At 44.7% G+C, this 21,548-nt stretch overlaps 1 protein-coding gene across 1 annotated transcript; it reads right to left on the bottom strand.

Moving 5' to 3' along the window:
* Positions 1-8: 8 nt before the first annotated feature.
* On the bottom strand, positions 9-21,183 carry LOC107191163 (headcase protein). Its single transcript, XM_015580134.1, has 4 exons — positions 21,108-21,183; positions 2,347-2,535; positions 1,358-1,543; positions 9-474 (listed from the first exon to the last, which is right to left on the bottom strand). The coding sequence occupies exons 1-4, from the start codon at positions 21,129-21,131 to the stop codon at positions 301-303; spliced, it is 573 nt and encodes a 190-aa protein (XP_015435620.1). The 5' UTR covers positions 21,132-21,183; the 3' UTR covers positions 9-300.
* Between the last annotated feature and the right edge of the window lie 365 nt (positions 21,184-21,548).

Here is a 21,548-nt window from a genome sequence, read left to right as displayed (position 1 = left end):
GCGTCGTGTGTGTGCGCGTTCGAGATTTTGCTTGAATCTTTTGTTTTTCTTTCCTTGTGTTTATATTTGTTGTGTATATGTGTTTCTTCCCACGATGACGATGATCGTACACGCGTGTTCCACGGATATGGAGCCGAAGAGAGAAATATATATAAAATAAAACGGGTCCAGCGAAAACTCTGCTGTGGTTCGGAGGATCTAGAGCAAGGTCGCCCGGAGCAGGGAGATCAGCGGGTCGAAAAAGAGGGGACACGGGTCAGTCGCGGTGTTTAGACGCCGGTTAGCTAAGTTCTCTAATGGTTACGGCCACTGGCTGTACAGCTGAAACTGCTCGCGGGTGAAGCAGACCGAGAGCGGCTTCACAAAGTGGGCGTCGACCGCTCGGCAATGAGGACAGGCGAATACGCGGCTGTAGTCCGAGTAGAAGTTCAGCCGTTGATGCGGATAGATCAGCGGCTTCTGGCAGCTGTTGCACTGTAACAGAATCGATAGGAGAGGATTTTTACAAAGATGTTCATCTTCAATCTTGACACACACCGTTGAGATGATTTCTTTGTATATAAAATAAAACGCGTTCGCGAGGCGAAGCCCTGTCAGGATACCGGTACTCGAGGGTGATTGATACGAACATTGCGCTGGAAATTAATTTACAGTCTCCTCTCGATTATTGTCCCGAACTCGAGTCCGCGCCAGGACAATAATCTTGTAGGGAGAAATGCTTCAGACCCTCGTAAATTGGTTTTTTGTCCGAGACCTGAGCTTCGAAAACTAAGGCCGAGGGCAACAAAGTATGCACTTGACAGGTTCTCCCCACCCCTCTCCAGTGGTGGGGATAACGCCTGGACAATAATCGTGTAGAACAAGCCAGACGATAATCGAGAGGAGTCTGTACTGAAACAGGCGTGACGGAAGTGTTTCGAAAGCGAGTCATAAACTTGAAATCAGAAAATCACGCTAATATTGTTGTTTGTACAGGGTGTCCCACCTAACGTGAGTATCTTTATTTTTGTCCGGTTGAATGGCGATGATCTAAGCGGACATTAGTGTACTATGGCGCTGGTGAAACGCTGAAATGATTTCTAGTAATCTATATTTTAATTGACAATCCGCGATAACCCCCCCCCCCCGCAAGTACCTGTATTCAGCTACGCTAATTGCAAATTTTCCGTTTCTCAGTCTTTCGGTGTTTGGGAACTAGCAATTGTCTACGTCGACAATTACTGCCGATCGGTTTCTAATTAATTTGTATATTTCGTTGAAGGCAGAGGGTGACACGTGCAAAGGAGGTCAGAACGTCATCGTCGACGAGGCTCGGACGATAATTGGTATTGTAAGGACGCGAATATTCGAGACTCACCTTGAGCCGCTCGGTGCAACAGGGCATAGCAGCGAAGATATCGTAGCTGTACATCGTTCCAAGGACTAAGCTAGAGCCGTCCCACGGCTGAGTACAGCAACGACAACGCACAGGCTGCCCACCGCTGCCTTCGAGGCAGCTCATGCACACCGCCGACAGGAATTGCGTGCGACCTTCGACCTTCACCTGGAACAATGACCACCGGCAACATCGATTTAGATTTATCGCCCAGTTTCCACGATATATCACATATATTCTTCCACCAAAGAAGTAAGAATAGAAATCGTGGATTTTAACTCTGGTTTCAGAAGGTCTGGACGACGAGTGGTAACAATTACCCCCGAAATCGCTGAGAGACTTGTACACACTGTTTAGGGTTCAAAGACGTCGCCACAAGTCACGAGATATTTATGATGTAGAACCGTACGAATGTTAATATATTAGATAAGAAATTTCTTTTGGTTTCCTAATCTGATGCTAAATAGTTTCGCGAGAACTTGTGTATATATTGTGGGTATACATATGTCTCGAAATAACACTTTAACGTCTAGTGTAATTGTGTGTCCTAAGAAGTAGATGTCTACGTTTTCAGTTGAAAAATACAAGTATTCCCTTCCAAACATAAATAAATAGAAAAAAAATGAAAAAAATAAATCAGTTTAGTATCGATATTTTCGACTTCAAAATCACAAGATACAACAACATGTATCGGTCTAATGAGTTTGAAATAACGATTTAAGGGTCTAGGCATTATATATTAACTGACAATGCAAAGGGTTAACACGTTCATGACTGTCAGGGTCACACAGAGTGAGGGTGGGTTACAGAATCATTTTATCATTTTCTTATTAAAAAAAACACCTACTTTACATTTACCAGATAAGAAAAGTAACGTTTCGTAAATTTCATATTGCTGTCCTGAATGCATGAATTAATAAGGCAACTCTGAATATAAATACCGTAACAAAAACTCGGCTAATCGGACTTACCTCGGCACAGGCGGGAGAATGTTGTCTCGGTGACAGGAAGAACGTTCCATCGACCAACGGATACCTGTCGAAGACCAGCATCGGAGCGCGGCATAGCACGCAGGACACTCTTGACCACTGTAGCGCGGCGAGCGTCGACAGTATGAAGCATCTGGTATCGTCGTTGCCGTGGTTGCCCTCGTCTTCCATCTACGGACAAAGAAAAATAAGGGTTACAAATCAGTCTTGAGAATCCCGCATACATATATGTACATACAATTCCGAGCGACAAAATAAAATACACGATATTCAAAAAGGAACGTCGTCGTCCTCGAAAGAAGAGGGTAAAAAGTACAGTCAATTAACACTAGAACTACCGACGATAAACGTATACCTATTTCTATCGGATCGATAAACATGACAAACTTCTGAAAATATTTAAATTCAGAAATTCACTATTTTCTTCATTTTTATATTGCAATGAAAGCTGTGAAAAATCTAAGGAAAGTGTTGTTAAATTTTAATCGCCATTATAAGATTATACTAACCAGTCATTTTGACTGCTTTGGTAGTTCTGGTGTTAAGTTGATCTACACGTACAAGTGGGCTACACAACGGAGGTAAACACGAAATGGGAAGTAATTAAAATGTAACGTTTTCGGTTGTTCCACGTAGAAGAGAGTAGAAGGCAGCCGCCAGTGACGAGGCGATGCAATTTCGCTTCCGGTTTCACCGGGCAAGGGGATTGCAGGGGCGGCGTGGTTCACGGATCCCTTTCGTCGTCGGGGAACGATAATTTAAACGCGGAATTGCCCATCCAGAGATTCCGGCCCCCGTAATATAAAGACGCGGCTATCAACCTGGGACCGACTCGTGAAACGTCGTCTCCCGAAGGGCGTAAAACGGGGGAGAGAAGGAGGACATAGAACCATGAAAGTTACGAGTGGATCGAAGGAATGGTCGCGGACCTCAGGAACCGAAAATACGCGAAAAACTCTCCGCTGTTGTCGATAGGAAAATAAAGCATAGAACGAACCTACAGGACGTGGAGGAGGCAAAAAGGGGACGCGAGAAATGTCACGTCTTTAATGACGGAGGAAGGCAACGGAGGAAAGAAACCTGCGGGAAGGGGACTGGGACAGACAGGAAATGAGGAGAAAAAAAAAAGAGGACCAAGGTGTAGCACCGGTGGCTGAATAACGAAGCGACCGGGGTGCGTGGAAGGAGGAGTCGAGGCAGGACAGAAGAGAGGTTAAGGTCGTGGTAAAAGGTGGAAGGATTTCCCGACGTTGAGGGAACACTCCAGACGAGGACGTTTATAACCACGGTAAATATCCACTACCCCGTCCGCTGTTCCCGCCTCTTGGTCGCTGATCATCGATCATAAGAAAGAGGAAATGAGGAAAAAAGAGACAAGGGAAGAGGAGGAGACCCTTGTGTTATTGAACTTTCGAACTGCACAATACCTTGTATTCTAATCGTCGTCTAGACTCTTCTGATTTACCTTCGTAAACGGGAAATATATCATTTGATAATCAAACCAACAATTCTCACGGTTCTAAAGACCCCGTTAAAATATAAAATCTGAAACTTTCTTCCCAAATACTGGTTCATCCCCTTGGATTAAAAATCTATCTCGCCTGGGTTCAGAGGAGAAATGTATTTTTGATCGAGGGATACGAAGGACCTCAAGGGCAAGGACCTGAAGCCTCGAAGCTTCTCGTATCATTGTGGAACCACGCAAATTCGACACGAACGTGTGAAGAGCGGGAGGATCGAGGAACGAACAAGCTCGTGAAAAAGAGAAGTCGTAGGAGTGTTTGAGAATATCTCTGTGGATCGCGAACGTGGCGAGGGAAGATGTTCCTCGGTATGTCCATCGATGCTGCATCGAACGGACCCACCCAGTGCCACGCATCCATCCATCTCGACTACGGAGAATGGTCGAAGATGCTTCGAGAGTTTGGCCGGCTCGAATAAATCAATTGAATCGGTCCGACATGTTTTCCAGCCGTTGCAAACTGGAAACCGATTGCGGTGTAGGTCGATACGTGTGGGTTGGAGCACTTCAACTTTCGATAGTATTGTATGGGGGTAGATTTCTCGAAATGTCAATTGAATATATTGTTACCCTTTCATTCGTGTTTCGTTCAACTATTGTCAAGAAAGATTTACGTACAAATTTTCTCGAGACCAGCTCTTGGAACAAAATATTCTTCTTACCAAATAGAATCAGGACTTCAATGTTTCGAAATCAAAGAATTCGGTAGTCGAGTTTTGAGAATTTAAAAATTAATTTCGAACCTACCCCTAGTACAATAATGCCTAGGTTGTTCCTTCCGTGCCCTTTCGGCGACAGAGAGTTCGTCCCCGGAAAACCGCCGAGGAGACAATTTCCTGAGACACGTAATTAACTCCCCCAAACCCAGGGCTTTTAATCGGGTGACGGTCTCTCTTCTCGCGAGCAACTGCTCGTCCAAAGGGAAAAGGTAGGTGACGGGTTCGAACGGAAGGGCGGGGACCCGCGGCGAGCCTCGAAATTGCGCGACGAAAGTGGACGTGACGTTTAATCACGATCCTTGCGATCCGCCGCGGGGAAAACAAAGACGGTGAGATTCCGTTTGTCTGGACGTCCACGGGTTCCCTCCACTCGTCTTTTCTCATAACCTTTGTCCAATCGCGACAAATATTGGACGATACAGGGGAAATCTACTTAATCGGGGGCGATTTTTCATATCCTTTACGGTGCGAAGAGATTCCTGGGAGAGGCGAAGGTCGACGAACATGGCGGATAATTTCGTCGTCGCGATTAAAAGACTAAAGTTGGGGGACAGTGGGGGAAAAAAGGTGAAAAGGGTAGACGAGGGCATAAATCGCGGCAAAGCGCGGGAGCGGATAGGGTGGATTACAATCCGCCGGCGTCGCGCGGATTATCGGAATTCAATAATAACGGACGGTACAAAGTAAATAGAAAAATCGGCCCGCGGCGACACACTCGCCGAACAAAAATAATAAAGTGGTTAAAGGAGGGTGGGAAGAATAAACGGACATGCTTCGATAAACGTCAATTCGAATCAGACTTCTGGATTACATTTAAAAACCATTTTAAGATCATTTTAAAATCATTAAAATTATTTAACTGGAACCATTCGAAGGAAATAAATAGAATATTCGTAACTGTTCTACAAAGTTCGTACAATTGCATTTGCTTGGTATTTAGACGTCAGCGGAGATGCAGGGGGAAAGAGAAAATCTTATTGAAAATACCGAACTGCCTATTTACGGGAAGCAATTTCGAAGAGAAGAAGAAACGAAGCGAGAACGGGGGATGGAGCGCGTATAATCGGGTCGAAGAGAAGTGAAACCAACGGAGGATCTGTCCAGGACTCACCAGCGAGAGAGGACGCTCTTATTTAGACCTTAACGGCGCAGTCGAGCGGCCATAGGTCCCGGGACGATAAAAGCTCAGGTTATATAGACGCGCGTAAAATTCGTTACGATCGGCCTCGGTTTGCTTCCGCTTTTGTGTCCCCACGACGATACCCCCGTTGGTGGCCCCTACCCCCGCTATAACCGTTGAATGGCCACGGGGAAAAATCGGTCTTAATCTTTCGTTTCCCATTCGTCGCCAGCCGCGCGCCCAGCAGCTTTTCCCCGTGTTGCCCTGGTACCGACGACGTGGAATCTTCAATAGCAGAGACCCACGAGAGCACAATACGCTGCTTTCCAAGGGAAAGAAGAAAAAAAAAAGATTCGATCATTGAGAGGCTTACCCGAAGCCTCAACATGTTCGGTTGGAAGGTTCGACGAGTTAAGTCGTCAGTGGGTTCTTTTCCACACCTTAATCCGGCCTGTCATAATGCTCCATAGGATTCTCTTCTTCCCCTCTTTGATCCCCGTGTCGCGACCGACGGTAAAGCAATCTGTTACGTTCGTCGTTGTACGTGTGGTAACCCATCGACGTTCGAAACGGCCCCATACGATTTCCGTGATGGTCGAACCAATCGAAAAAATTCCCCACCACAATGGCTGCTTATAACTCTTTTCACGGTTTAAGAGGTGCTTGTTCCCCGCCCGCGGTGATAAACGGTCGACGGAGAACCGATGGTGTCGGAAGTTCGCCCCTTTCGCGAACTCTCGTGAAAGTTCCGAGGGACAGTAGTAGTCGATAAGTTCCGAGAAAGACGTAAAGAATAAAGACTCTCTGTCTCGAGCCAGGAGAGATTGTTCAGCTAACGACATGTACGGAGGGGACAACAAAGAAATGCTTATTAAGAGGGTCCCTGTCTAATTCCGCTGAGAAAAATTACACTGAACAACCGAGCAAGAGGAGGAAAGGAAATTTCGTTGCAAAAGTTCATTCCTGTCGGTTTTACTACTCTGTGTCCTCGTAAATACGGCCACTAAACGGACGCCTGGTTGCTGCGAGCAATTAACCCTTTCGTTCCCACTGTTGCTATATGACTACATACTCTAAATTAATTTTAAAATGTTCTTGTGAATTATTTATATGTCATCTAATATACAGAAAAAAAAAACAAAATATTTCTTTGGTACTTTTTAACACTAGAACTACCAACGATACACGCATATTTGCTTCGATCACTGGGTAAACGTGGAAAACCTTTGAAAATTTAGAAATTGACCAATTTCTTCACTCTCATATCGTAATAAAAGGTATTCTCATAACATTTTAATCGTCCTTGTAAGAGTGTACTGACCAGTCATTTTGACTGGTTTGGTAGCTCTAGTGCAGTGTCAGATATGGAAAAATTATCCCCCTAAACAGCTATAAAAACCCGCCAGAATTGGACAATTTAGTCCCCCCAAACCATTTTTACTTGAATATTTTTATTTCGATGCAACACTGCTCTAATGTTAAATAATTTAAGAATAAAAGGGTTAACGCTGGTACAAGTCCTCGAGTGTCTTTCTCTCCCTCTCTCTCTCTGTTTTTCTCTGTTGCGCTCCTCGAAGGATTTACGAGCGCCAGGACAAAGGATGAGCTGGAAGGATCGCCGGCGCGTGTCCCGTCGACCGGAAAAAGGAACAGACACTCACAGCGAGGGAGAACTGGGGATACAGCCGAGCAGCCAGGAACTTGTGTGTCCGTCTCTCGACACTCCCTTGATGTCGATCGCTAACTTTCTCGGTTTCTTTCCCGCCTCCACCATGGCGTTAGAGGGGGCCGCCGAATCCCTGTGTGTCACTCCCAGAGCAGAGAGGCTGACCCACTGTCGGGGGTTCGGTGGAAAAGCAAGGAAAGCCGTTTTTTTTTTCCTCTCTACAGACTAGTCGGTCTTCTGTCGCGTGCTTCTTCACGCGTGAAAATAATCGATGCTGACTCCCGGAGGATCCAAAGGAGACTCTAACGACGCCGTACCCTCGTTTCCGAGGACTTAGCGCGTTCGTTCGCGATCGAGTAGAAGATACCACGGGATTGGCGGAGGACTGCGCTGGTCGTGAAACTTCAATCAGAATGGCAGTCGTAAAGTTTAACCCTTTTAGAGACGATATATCCGCTTTGTGGGTTTTCGGGAAAACACTCTGACCCGGTATATCGGCTTTCCATATTTTATGTAGGATTTAAAACATTTTTCGAAGTGATTTTTAAAGGCAAATGTGAAGACTGACTGTTCTTCCATTTGTTAAAGATTTTATTATGATAAGAATGTGAATGAATAAGAATCTAGCGACGATACTTTATTTTTATAAAATAAGTTTACATAATAATAAGAATAAAAGTGAAAATATCTTCACTTTCAAGAGAAATATGTTAATTTTAATTGATACCTAAAAATCACATATTTATCAAGGTACCCGGAGAACTTATCAGGTACTATAAGGGTTAAGGAGCTTCAAGATTTCAGAAAGACGCTTCTTTACTTCGTAAGCTCTGATAATTCCTAATCAAGATGATCGTATAGAGTGCTTCTAGTGTCTTCCAGAAATTCCAACAATCAAAATACCTCGTGTCCCATTCGAGCAGCCCTCAAGTTCCATCGAATCTCCTCCAGATGATGTTTACGACTGAACGGAAACTTATTCGGTGATATCGTCGCTATATTAATTAATACCGTATCATCCACGAGCCCCTGTGACATTCGTCCCCTTCGTTTCGTCTCTAACGCAGACAATAACACAGAAGTCCTCCGAAAGTTTCTCGTGTCCCCCCTTCCACCCCTTAGAGTTTCCATCCCCCCAGGAGAATCCCAGGAGAAAGAGACGTCCTTTCTTCCCGAAGATGCAAGTGACCCACTGTCGTTCAACGAACGCGAATCGAACAAAGAAACCCTCTTTACAGTGGTGCTGTTCCACGCGTGAAAATAATCGATGGGTGCGCTTCCAGGACGACCGCAACGCTTCTTCTCCACCGGTTTCTCCCCCCTTTCGATATTGAGGAGAGAGCCACGAGGAAACAGAAGGGAATATCCCCGACAGATATCGGACGCGACGAACAAACGCCATCCGACACACACAGAGGGACTTCTCTCCGAGTGAAATTGCGGTCCCTAACATTATTGACAACTGATACGGGGATAGACGCCACGAGAGAAAGAGAAGGAAGCTCGAATTTTATCGGGCCGCGAGGGGAGGGGGTGGGAGACCTAGGGAAAACTATTTACTCTGCCGCGATAACGCGACGCATCCATCCACCCGGGGGTGGAATTTAAAACGGGGGTTGGAGAGGGGGGAACAGGGTAGGGGGGAACACCCAGGGCTTTGTTGTTCGGCAAAATTCAATTCCGACGGTGTAGCACGCGCGTCTGATAGACGCGGGAAGACAGGGTCGGCTTGCTCATTGGATTTCCCATCTCCCACTCACACCCCCTGTCTCGTTCGATATTAAAATATACTGGGGCAGCGCAGAGGATCCACGTGGATTATTTGATAACGGATCTCTCGTTCGTTTTCTCTGCTCGAGAATCGACACGAGGTTTCTCGACAATGGATATAGGAACAAGCTATTTGTTTCGGAATTGAATTTTCGAATATTCTGAAATCAACTGGCAGATTTGAATCAGGGTTAAATTTTCGGATATTCTGAACTTAGTTTCTGAATTTTGCGGTGTCCGTGAATCTCTAATTAACGAGATGCCTCGTTGGGAATGCAGAATGATCGCGATGAATAACCGTTATCTACACTTTCTTTTGTACTTTATTGTAAAGTCTATTTTGTTTCATATAAATAATAGTAGAAGTATTATACTTTCTTCACTTTTCGTATCAGAATAAATTATACTTCGGCTTTTGAGTAGCGTTAAAAAATTCTTTTCATTTGCATTTCCACAGTGACCAATTGATTAAACGATGGAATCGAGAAAGCAGAAGGTTCTCGTTAAACGGAACAAGGCTTCCAAAGAAGTCCACGCGTCCCAGGTTTCCGCACCAAGACCATTGAACATAGACAGAAACGGTGGGTACGAGGGGGTGAAAAACTACTGGCGGAATTTCGCGCACGGACGAACTCAGGGTGGAAGGGAATCGGTCGAAGGTACCAAGAGTGCGGCGGCGGTCTTTCCGAGGTCCGTTTCGCAAGATTTTTCCCGGTAATCCGCCGGATAAGCGGCTTAACTCCTCGATTTCCAGATGGAAAGACGATTACGCGTAATTGCGATTGGAAAAGAGAAAATGGAATATTCGGGGTTCGCAAAACTCTGGCTTCCAGGACGCCTATTAATGGAAAGCGCGCACGCGTGTGCAACGAGGGTTGCGGTTCCATTCTCTCCTCGATTCCCCGTCTACCACCCCCAATTCGTGGCGGGTTTTATCGGCGTGTTCTTGTACCCACCCCCCTTCCGACCAACTCGACCCCTCGCGCGTTAATTATGCATCGCGCGGGGGGAGATACTACGATTCGCCTTGGTCTTGAATTTCCATGAATCACGCGGCTTGAAAAAGGTTTCAGTGTTAAAAAAAAACCGGAATTACTCTTTCTAGGAGATTTCAATTAATGGACACATTATAGAAGCTAGGGAAAGGAAAGCAGTCTATTTGTGTTGATCTTGACTGGATGTAATATGCCTTGTTTATATGGTTTAACCCCTTCGCATCGGTGGACGAGATATCTCGTCACGTGATTTCGTTCATGATATGCTTTCACGAGATCGTCCAAAGCATATCATGAACGAAATCACGTGGCGAGATATCTCGTCCACCGGTGCGAAGGGGTTAATATTTCGAAGATTTTGTTATGGATCCAGTTTCTGATCAAAACCTAATACCTGATCGGTTAACTCGTTCGCTACCAGCAGTCACATATGTGTGCCAGTTTAAAAGAATGTTCATTTTACTTTTCTAGAATGTTCTAAATATAAATACGTAAAGTCTATTTCAATTGGTGTCATATAATCCCGAAAAAAATCATGGGCTGCGGTGGACGTTTTTCCCCTGGTAGCAAACGAGTTAAGTACATACTATATAAATTTATTATAATAGCAGTTTTTTAGAAAAATTATTGAAAGGATGCTTTATGTGCCGCGTAAGACACGAACGCTGATAACAGAATCGAAAAAAGGAAGAGACCAAAGCGAAAATAAAGTCTCCCCCATGCTTGCACCTGCCCCTATTAGACCCTGTGAGAACCATAATCCACACAAACATTTTCGATATAAAATTCATTTGCAAATTTCACACACGCAGCCCGACAACGACGCCCGAAAACCATCGTGGAATTAATTACGAACGTTTCCATCCAGCGATGCGGCGCACGTGAACGACAGATAAAGAAATGCATTTTTCATACAGCCGAGGGGAAAAGGTGGCGTCGCCGTATATCCTGCTTGCGATCAGAAAGCCCAACGGCAGTTCCCTTCGCCCCTCCGCCAGAAACCCTTCGCGATTCGCGGACAGATAACTCAGGAATGACTGGGCGTCATTGAAACAGTCCCCTTAGATACCAGGAGCTCGAAAAAGGGTGAAGGGGAGAGAAAACGGTTTTCGTTTCGAACGAACACCCCCACCAGTGGAACCCATTCGCGAACCCGTGAACGGAACAGTTCGTAACGAATCCAATTACGAGACGAAGACACCCGATCGAAATGAACAGTTTCGAAAAACTGGGTATTTTCTAAAGAAATTTCGTTAACGAGAATATATTTTTCCCATGATTGCGACAGCCCCTGATTACACACGCCACATGGAATGATATCGTTCGGGAATTTTTGAATCGTTTTGATCAGCTGGACAGAAAGAAGGGTGCTTCTTTTTCGATTTTATTATCTCGATTTCCGGTTCAATGGTCCGCGTTAAAAGCGCCGAGGGCACGAGATTCCGCCTCGCAACAAAAGAGAAGGCCACCGTGCGTTAAAAGCGGTCCCTACCTCGAGTGTTAATTGGAGAGTCGAAATTAATCCGGCTGTCGGAGCGCCAGCCGATTCTCCCCGGTTGGGAATAGATAACTATTTCTGAAAATGAACGGAAATGGATTTGACGAAATTCATTTTCCTGAATATAACTAAATCATCCTGACACAATTTCCTCGTGCTAACATTTCACCGCGGATAATTCGAAATTTTACTAACGCATTTAGTACCCAGAAGTTGATATATAAATTCTGATGCAGACGAACGTATAATACTCCCAATATTTATTATATAACACGAAATACACTTCACTATAAAATACAGAGAAAAAAAAAGTGTGAAATTATTTTTAGAAAAAATTTGTCAAATTTAATGAATGCCTTCAAGAATCTACTATTTTCTAGATAGGGGGTTAATTATTCGTTCCAGTTACCATTGAAATTTTACCCTCCAGAAAGACCAATCGCAAATACGTCGATAGATTCGCGCAGTTTTTTCTCACACACGTCCCGTGTCTCTGGTCCTAACGCAGATGTTCCTCGTCATTATCCTCGATCGATCCATCAAAACGATGAAAATCATTTGTCGACCCAGCCGTTGGATGAGGTGGGGAGGGACGAGTCGCGATAAATTGCGACAAAAACGCGACATCCACTTCGAACAGGAGGCGACGAGGCGAGAAGCGAGCACGTCGAGCTGTTTCATCCGATCGGTCGACAGCGTTGATTGATATACATACACCAGTGATGGGCAACCGAGCCCGCTGGGGCATGTTGCCCGCACGGGCAAGTGGCGGGCAGCCGCGGTCTTCAGTGAAGGTGACGCGAGGCGGGAAATGTAACGACATATTTGCGTATTGGGATCCCTTGACCCTTCTCACACATTTTAATCTTGACTAGCGTATCACTCGTACAGATTAATAATCATTTATTTTTCTTTTTATTCAAAACAGATAGAAGCAACCTGATCTTGTGTCGGCCAGTAGTATTTCAAGCAATTGTTATTAAATTTATACAAATACCATTGTAATTTTCTTACGATTTTTCAATAAAAAACAGTCAAACCATACATATGCGTTTTCATTAATCCCGCACTATCTCCACTGCTATTCCTAATATCATTTAACCAAAAAAGTAATGAGAAATAATAAATAATAACAAAACAATTAATTCTAAAACTTTTAAGTTGTTGCCCGCTAGTCAGTTTGGCGGGCGCTGAGTTGCCAATCACTGACATACACGCACGGTCGCGTGGGGAGAGGAAAAAAACCGGAGAAATTAAAAAAAACCGACGCGTTCCGCGGAAAGAACGAGGACCCTCGTCCATATCCCCTTCTCCTCTTAGCGCTGAAACACCGATCAGCGTAAATTCATACGACGGGATCCTCGCACCCGAGACGATATCCATCCACCCTAACCCTGGGACTATCCATAAAAAATCTCTGTCCCTGCCACTAAAGGAAATTGCAACGGGCGTTCAGGAGCGGCAACAGACACGAAGGCTATATATCACCCAGGGTGTCCGTCCCACACCGCTGCGCTCCTCGTTCTGGATCACTGTGTATCATAGAGGAGCAACCGAGGAACAACGCAAGCTTTCGTCGAGGACACGCGTGTACAGGGTGCTCCGGAACGAAATTGTACACCTGGTATTAAATTTGCTTTTAAATTGGAGAATACATTCATTCGATTCTAGTTCCTGTAATCGACGAAGGGGACCTTAAATCCTTTAGCTATGGCGAGGCTAACTGCTGCTTTTTTGACGGGTAGAGACTAGCTATTATTATTGTTGTTATGATAACACGGGAACATTTTTTCCTGCGGAGTAGACAAATCAGAAGAGTGAGGCTCTAGTGACGTTTTCTTCCTAAAACATCGCTTAAAAAGAAGCTACTATAGTGGAATACCTAAAGGGTTAAGAAGCTACTACACTAGCCTGAGCTTTGTAAACCTACAGGATTGAATTACAGTGTAAAATAAAGTTGAGGAACTATTTACTGTCGTGATATTGGTTGACTAGGAATCTGGAGGTTTTTTATTCGAAGTTTCTGCCGTGTTCACTTGAGAGTTTCTCGGTAAGTACCAAAGAAACGTGGAACCCTAGTCGACACAAAACTACCAGCAACTATTTCGTTCTCTAGTAGCTATCACTTCCACTCTCAAGAGTATAATTCACAGAAGTCAGCTCTCCCCATGAACCCTCGAACCACGTTGCCTGGGATGGTCATTTTGAACCGGTGTATTCAAGAACATCGACAAATTCAGATAATTAATTTAGCAATTATTTATATTACATAAATAAAAGGGAAGTGAACTCGCAAAGAAATTTGTTCAAAAATACGTTCAGGAGGAATGACGGGCATGGGGATCCATCGAAACAGTCTTGCCGATCGTGGGCTAAAGGATTGCATTGTTCTTCAGAAATCGAGGAGAATTCTCCCGTTTCGTACACCCCGTACATTCTCGGCAACGTCTTCCGTCGCGGTTCGTCCCGCTGAGTACATACATACGCGGGGAAGCGAGCCAAGGAGGTTCAGCCTTTCTCGTCCTTATAAATCAGCCACGCGTCGCCGAAGAGGTTAAGGATGGTCTCCTGCCAGGGTACACACACCCAGAGAGCGTCTGCAAAAGGTCGAATCCACGGTATACCAGGTCGAGAGGGTTGTTGCGAGCCGCCCCCCGCTCGGGTTGTACGCACGCGGTGGTTATCCTGCGATCCTCTCCGAAGGGTTGGTCGGCTCGCGAAAAGTAGGGCCCCCCTTTGTGGAATTTATTGCGCCCACGTCGTCGACGGAGTTATGTGTAGTTCTTCCGCGCAACGGGGAGTCCGTTCGCCCATCTTGGGAGGGTATAATCCACCCCTCGTGTCGCCACCGAGTCCTCGACTAGCCGGTTTTTCGGGTCCGAGTCTGGGGGGGACCCCGACATTGTCGTGACTCGACGAGAGTCAGGGGTGGGGGGTTCATGAATATTTGGATCTCGAGCGTCTTCACGGTACACCGAAGTCATTGCGAAGATTTACAGAGAGATTTCGTGCACACGGTTCTTGGTTGGTCCAGAAAGAAGACGCGTCGAGAATCCTCCGTGTTTCGGGAGTCTGTACGATTTCTGACTTGTATCGGAAGTTACGGAACCATAAACTTGAGGTTCTGAGATTTTAGGATGCTGTGAGCCTGAGGAGATCGAAGGAAGAACCTGAGATCCTGAGATTTCTTGAGATTCCGAGAACATTTAGAATTTGCCTTGATACTTGAGGTTCAAAGAGGAGTTGCATGTTGGAGTGAACAAATGACACTGGCCCAAAAGGGTATTATTTCGTCCATATTTCGTTTCTTCCAGACCCGGAAATTAATTTCAATCCGTTTGAACGTCGCTAAAAAGAGAGTTTAGGCCACGTCGACACGGCGTAAAGGGCGTTCGAGCAGAATCCCAAGGGAGCGTCAGAGTCATCTCCTCCATCTTCCCGGAGTCCTTTCTCGCTGGGGCTCCGTTTTCGGGATCTTAATGGCTCGAACAGCCCTCGACAAAGGGGAGAGAGGAACTTGGACAGTGGAAGGGGTCCACCAGTCGAAAGGTAAGAGTGTTCCAGAACGGGAGGCCCGAGCCAGGCTGAATAAGGGCTCTCGAGTAAATTGTATGGCCTGGACGCGGTGTTGCGTACCTACGGACGCGAAGCAATCGTCCTAATTGCCGGGCCGTGCGGCTCGAATACGAAGTTAATCATTTCCGACATGCACACACGCCGCCCCGTGACTGTCGGACCATTTGCCCCGGCAACCGGACACACTCTCGGGACACAGAAATCCAGAGGAGCAGGGACACAGCTTCTTTCTCCATCGCTGGGTAATTTCTACCGCTGTCGCTCGAGATGATCGTCGACCGAGCGACAACGACTTCCCTTTTTTTCCTTTATTCTTTTCCTTTCCAATCACCTTGACAAGAAACAAGGATTTTTACGCCGGTGTTCTCTCCGTGGACTTCCTACTCTCTCGAATTCAGCACGCGTGAACAATTAGAGGGACAACAAACGGCCCCCGCGGTGATGTCCTATGCAACGTGGAAATTATCAGGCGACCAATGGGGAGGAACCAGACGAGGTATAAATTAACTCCCCCCCCGTACGGCAGGTTTTGATCCACGCTAGACGGTAATTGCGGTGACATTTCCATGCTGCCACGCGATCCACGGTGGAAAATTATAAATAACACCCGGGGACAGAAACCGTCGGGTGTATATCGCGTGCCTCTCGATAATCTAAGGAGGCGTGGAAACGCTGTTTAAACCCTCGTGTACCCCCTCCTCACACGCCTCCTCATCGACCCCACGCCGGAGGCCGCCGCGCCGTCTAATTACCCGTTTAAGATAAGATTTTCATCATACCTTTAGCGGGCGGCTTGATTAACGGCCCTCTTAAACGGCTCGACTGTCGCGAGAAATGGAAACACTTCCCTATCGCTCCCTAGTCGAAAAAGAGGGATTTACTCGGTCTCTCTACCGTCAAGATGTCTTCATTTTTGTGTAAATTACGCCATTGAATTAGTCGAAGAAACATTGAATTTCTAAACAGGAATATTCAACATTTTATAGAGACGATTACTAGTGGGGTGATGATGAAAGTAGTAATGGGTGTCCCAGTGAACGCGTAAATAACTTTTATTGTTATTAATAAAGAGCTTTCTCAACGTGAAGAGATCTAAAGGTGTGGTTCTACTTATTTCACTTTCTCAATTTCCAATCTAATTTTTTAAGATTGAAAAATTATACAAAATTCACAGTTGGAAATTTTGGTAATAGAAACGTAATTTATCGTGGTACAGAACCAAGCGTAAAAACTGTGGCGGTTCAACGTGTTAAACTATCGGTGATATCGTTGGAAATTCATAACCGTCAACTGGGGCTGATCGTTGGAGATGAATCGTCGAAGACTGGAAAGAACAATACTGCGATATTTCGCGGTGCGCAAGGAGCAATCGCGGGAAAGAATGATTGCCCCTGGTGTGTTTCATACGGAAACCCTCGTTCACACGCCCAGCCTCACCGTTGCGGCAATAAATCCGAATTCAAGATTGTTTAATAATGCAACGCCGACGAATTGTTCTCGGTGGCCCCGGTTTTTCCGGGGCGTAAACCAGTTATTGCTCTCCGGCCGTTTATTTCCTACGGGAACAAGGGATGCGAGGGGAGGGCTCGGGAAACAAATCCGCGGACGTATATACCAGGGGTTGGTTCCCGTGTTCTGTCTGTCAAAAATCGTGGACAAGCCACGGCCAGCCGAAATGAATAAATGAACGCCGAGAAACGTCGGAGATATCCGCCCCGGGGCTCGTTCCTACGGAATATGGAAACACGTTTCTCGTATATACAAGCCTCCGAAAATGAATAAAAAGAAACGTGGATAGATTCTTGTTATCGATAGAACGAAGAAAATAATTCATTGAATGAGTCTGTAGTACAGATTGGGCATCGATGAGCACCTATTATATAGTTTCCCCGCGAGAAGTGTGTTCGCCAGTCGAAATAATATTTAATTTAATTTTACAGTCATTTTTACAATATTTGGTTCGAAACGTTACGGCACACAAATACAATGGTGTAAAAATGAGGTATAATAAGCTGTAACAATTATAAGAATAGGATTCAGACAGATATAAAAAATATAACTAATGTGAAACAAATTAAATTATTGCATGACCTTTCGGATCTCTGATAATGAGGCAAATTTTGGGAATTTTTTGAAAGAGAAGTATTGAGAAAAGTATCGTTTCAGATACCTACAACAGAATCACGGGGAAAAAAGATGAACGAATTAGTCACAGTTTACGGGTGAAAATGTGAAAAAGGAGGAAATCCATTTAAAAAAAACTGCATTAAAATCGCAGTTAAGGGGAGAGGTCGACTTTTCAGCGGCCTAGCCAGCGAGTTTATCTCCTTAAACCGCCCGGAATTATTCTCTCGGACGCCGGTCGCTTCTTAAAAGGCAGGCTTTGTCTCATCCCCCGTGCTCTAGCCACCATGAAAATCCGGTAATGACGCGAGAACGGCCGGATTTGTACGACGACTGCCGAATCCAAGGGAGCCACTCACTTTTCCCCGGCTAAGAAGCTTTCCCCCCTGCACTCTGACCCGATATTTTATTAATTACGATTCACCTCTCGACTGGTTTATCCTCTCAAGGGACTATAGAACAGGAGCAAAAGAAAAAAAACTTCCGGACCTCTCCATAGGCTAGACTCCCGAAGAACAGGTACATATATTAGCTACAAGGAAATCGCTAGTAATTAACATGTTCCACGGAGCGTTCGTTTCCTACGAAAGCGGAATCGTTGTTTTCTCGAAGCTACGTCGATTCATTGATTCGTGCAACAAACAGTTGATTATCGACGAAAATGTAAATTTTACCAGTGGCACCTGGCACGCAGAAACTTTCATCGAACGCTGAGAGGGAACATAACCGCTTTTCCTCTCGGGATCTCGGTTCGATGGAACACACCGAAATTGAAACTAGACGCGATCTCGATTCACTACCGGGCAAACAATTAAGGCTTCGACGTTATCGAATTTCGTCCGTTGAGGAGGGGATCTCTCCGAACAACGTCGAGGCAAGGCCTGGATGTCTCGGTGACGCCAGGGCGTTTCACAACCGATTGAACGTGAAAACGTGTCAATCTCCCCAGAGTTTCCTTCTCCGCCCTCCTGCCAGGGCTGGTGAAAGAGAGACGTTCCACCGTAGAAAACGAGGACCCCGGTCGAGCAGAACCGATGAAAAGCAGGGCGACGATTGCGATCTTTTTCGCCGTCGAACGAACAGAGAAAATGGTAACAGTGGAACCGGGGCGAGAAGGGTCGGTTCGAGGGGTCCGGGACACGCCCATAGCAATCAGGAACCGATCGCTCGAGGAAATTATTGTGTCTGGGCCACCTGAACGTGAATCTCGTTACCCTAGATTCCCCTGGATATATCACGGACGGGGGAACGACGGAAAGGGGTTGACCCCTTCGGGTGAATTCTCTTTTCTGATCGCAGGGTACAAGGGTTGTGTGCATTATTTTCTCTGTATCGAGAAGGCGGCGCTGATGAAATAAAATAGATCGAATAGTGCAGAAAATTTTCGCTCGGTTAACACGTTGGATGTGTATATAAAAGTCTGCGATATTCCCAGGAAGCTGTACCAATTTATAGTAAACGATTATTAATTATTAATTCAGGGGAGAATTGTTAGATAACAAGGAGATATTTTTTACTGTTTTTGTTATCATTCTTGTCGTGTTTCTCACTACGTTTGATAAGTGTGGTACCAAGAATAACATACTGGCGAAATAAAAGGCAGCTGATAAAACTGAATAAACTATGTACTGATAAAACTATGTACGATTTTACGCAATTCTCTGTGTTAGAACGAAACCGTGCTATACAAGGGATTTCCCCAATGCTCCAACACCGTTAGAGCGAAACCGTGGTTACAGGAATGGCCGTGCATTACACACGGAAGTTGCCTGTGTATTTCGTAATTATCAGATCGATATCACGACCGGTGAAACGCGAATCGTGGACGACACAAGTGAGCGAACGCAATAATAGCCGAGGCTATATTAAAACACTCAACCGCGAAACAGTGTACGTATTCGAACGAAATTCTTGAATTTCTTAAATCTCACAAACACTTTTTCTATTCTTCTAGACAGTTATTAACCCTTAATCTTGCGTAATAATTATTCGATTTTCGATTTCTTGCGTAATAATGATTCAATTTCGATTTCTTGGGTAATAATAATTCGATTTTCAATTTCTTGCGTAATAATAATTCGATTTTCAATTTCTTGCGTAATAATGATTCGATTTTCAATTTCTTGCGTAATAATGATTCGATTTTCGATTTCTTGCGTAATAATGATTCGATTTTCGATTTCTTGCGTAATAATGATTCGATTTTCGATTTCTTGCGTAATAATGATTCAATTTCGATTTCTTGGGTAATAATAATTCGATTTTCAATTTCTTGCGTAATAATGATTCGATTTTCGATTTCTTGCGTAATAATAATTCGATTTTCAATGTCTTGCGTAATAATGATTCGATTTTCGATTTCTTGCGTAATAATAATTCGATTTTCAATTTCTTGCGTAATAATGATTCGATTTTCGATTTCTTGCGTAATAATGATTCGATTTTCGATTCCTTGCGTCCTAGTGATTCCATTTTCGATACCTTGTGCGTCGGTGATTCGATTCATACGACGTAAGAAACGACTCGCATCCGCGACACGAAATAGAGATCGGCTGTGGTCATCGAAGCGGCGCGATGAAACCAGAACGGAAACGATAATCTGCGGTAATTAGCGGTGTCGTCGCGACGTTTAGGAACCGTTCTCCCGGTAAATTAATAGGTCTCCGACAAACGGTCCTTCTCTTCCGTGGTCTTCGGCAGCGTCCTTGTCCAACCGATTATCGCGGACTTTGTTGCGTGAACCAGTCTGTTTGCGCGTGTTATCGCGATCTCACCGCCGCGGCGGCTAAGCGTGAAGCATCCAATATCCCGTCCGGATCTATAGATCGTGCGCGGTGTGGGTGGAGGCGAGACGCTAAATCGTCGGTCACGACGAGTAGCAAGCGCTATTTGCGTATCCGCAAAGCGACGCCTACTGAATCTTTCTCTTAGTTTCACTCGGCTGGCAAAAATGATCCGGGCGTTAAGAGGAGAAACTTGGCAAGTCGAAGATACGCTATAGAAGAATTTTCTATTGGATCTATGGACCCAGTTTCGTTCCTGATAACCACGAAAGGCGTAGAAAGAGACGGGAAGCCTTAACACTTTTAATATTTTAGAACTGATACATTGGCATCTTTAATATAAACATATATAATATAAGTTTAATATGTACATTTACTGGATAAGAATGATAAAATAAAAAATGAAAGTGAAAATATATTTATTTTTAAGAGAAATGGTACTTTTAATGGATAACTCAAAAATCGCATATTTTTCAAGGTATTCTTGAACGGTTTCCGAAAAACGTATAAGGTAGTATAAGAGTTAAAGAAGAAGTGCAATTTATTAGGAAAGGAATGCACACCTGTCAGCTACGGATTGAGCAATCGAGAGGGAAAACAAGCGCAAAGAGTGCCAGCTATCTCGCTCCCCAACGTAGCACTAAATCCACGAGACTGTCACGGAGTACTTGCATTCGAAACGGCGTTTAAATGTCAAACACAGAGGCCTCTCGAGGGAATTCTATTGTAACGCGAGTGTGTTTCTTTCGGAATTCTGAATCACGCGCTATTCAGTATACCGGGAATGTCGCGAGAGGCAATCAATCGCAATTATCGGCAGTGTGTAAGTTCCAACCGTCGCGAATCTGTCCTCTTCGACTCACAGAACGCGACGTCGACTGTTGAAATATCCCACCACTTTGTCCTTTAGCGCGTAAAGTTCAGAACCGTCTGACAAGCTCTCACACACACACAGACACACACCATGTACCTTTTCGATTCTCCCCTGAACCATCGATTTTCTCTGCCAGCTTCATCCACGATTCACGGAATTTCATTTTAATACACGTTCGCTACCAGCAGTCACATATGTCTGACTGTCCAATTTCTAGGTCAGCATTTCTTATTCAATAAAAGCAGAATGTCTTTTGCAATAGCCATCTATATTTTGTGTTATTCGTCATCTCTGTTTTTTGTACTTTTAATCCTGTAATTTCCAGTGTTGTATCGGTGCAACACCCGTTTTAAAATTCCATGAAACTATGTCGTCTATTAATATCTAATTTTCGCCAGCAAGGACGCGTAATTTCACTGATAGTAAAGTAGACTTCTGTGGGAAATTCAATTATTCCCTCTAAACGTAAACATTACAGAAAATGACAAAATATGTCGATTTAATATCGATATTTTCGACGTCGATATGTATCAGTCT

This window comes from Dufourea novaeangliae, unplaced genomic scaffold (assembly GCF_001272555.1).
Source record: "Dufourea novaeangliae isolate 0120121106 unplaced genomic scaffold, ASM127255v1 scaffold241, whole genome shotgun sequence".
NCBI classification, from domain to species: Eukaryota; Metazoa; Arthropoda; class Insecta; order Hymenoptera; family Halictidae; genus Dufourea; species Dufourea novaeangliae.
The sequence above is the reverse complement of the archived record's forward strand: the minus strand, read 5'-3'. Positions and strand labels throughout refer to the sequence as shown.

Coding starts and splice junctions, on each gene's coding strand:
- LOC107191163 (XM_015580134.1), bottom strand. CDS start 21,131: ATGGTTCAGGGGAGAATCGAAAAG. Junction 2,536..21,107: donor TTCAGGGGAGAATCGAAAAG/GTACATGGTGTG, acceptor CTTTGTCCGTAG/ATGGAAGACGAGGGCAACCA. Junction 475..1,357: donor GTTGCACCGAGCGGCTCAAG/GTGAGTCTCGAA, acceptor ATTCTGTTACAG/TGCAACAGCTGCCAGAAGCC.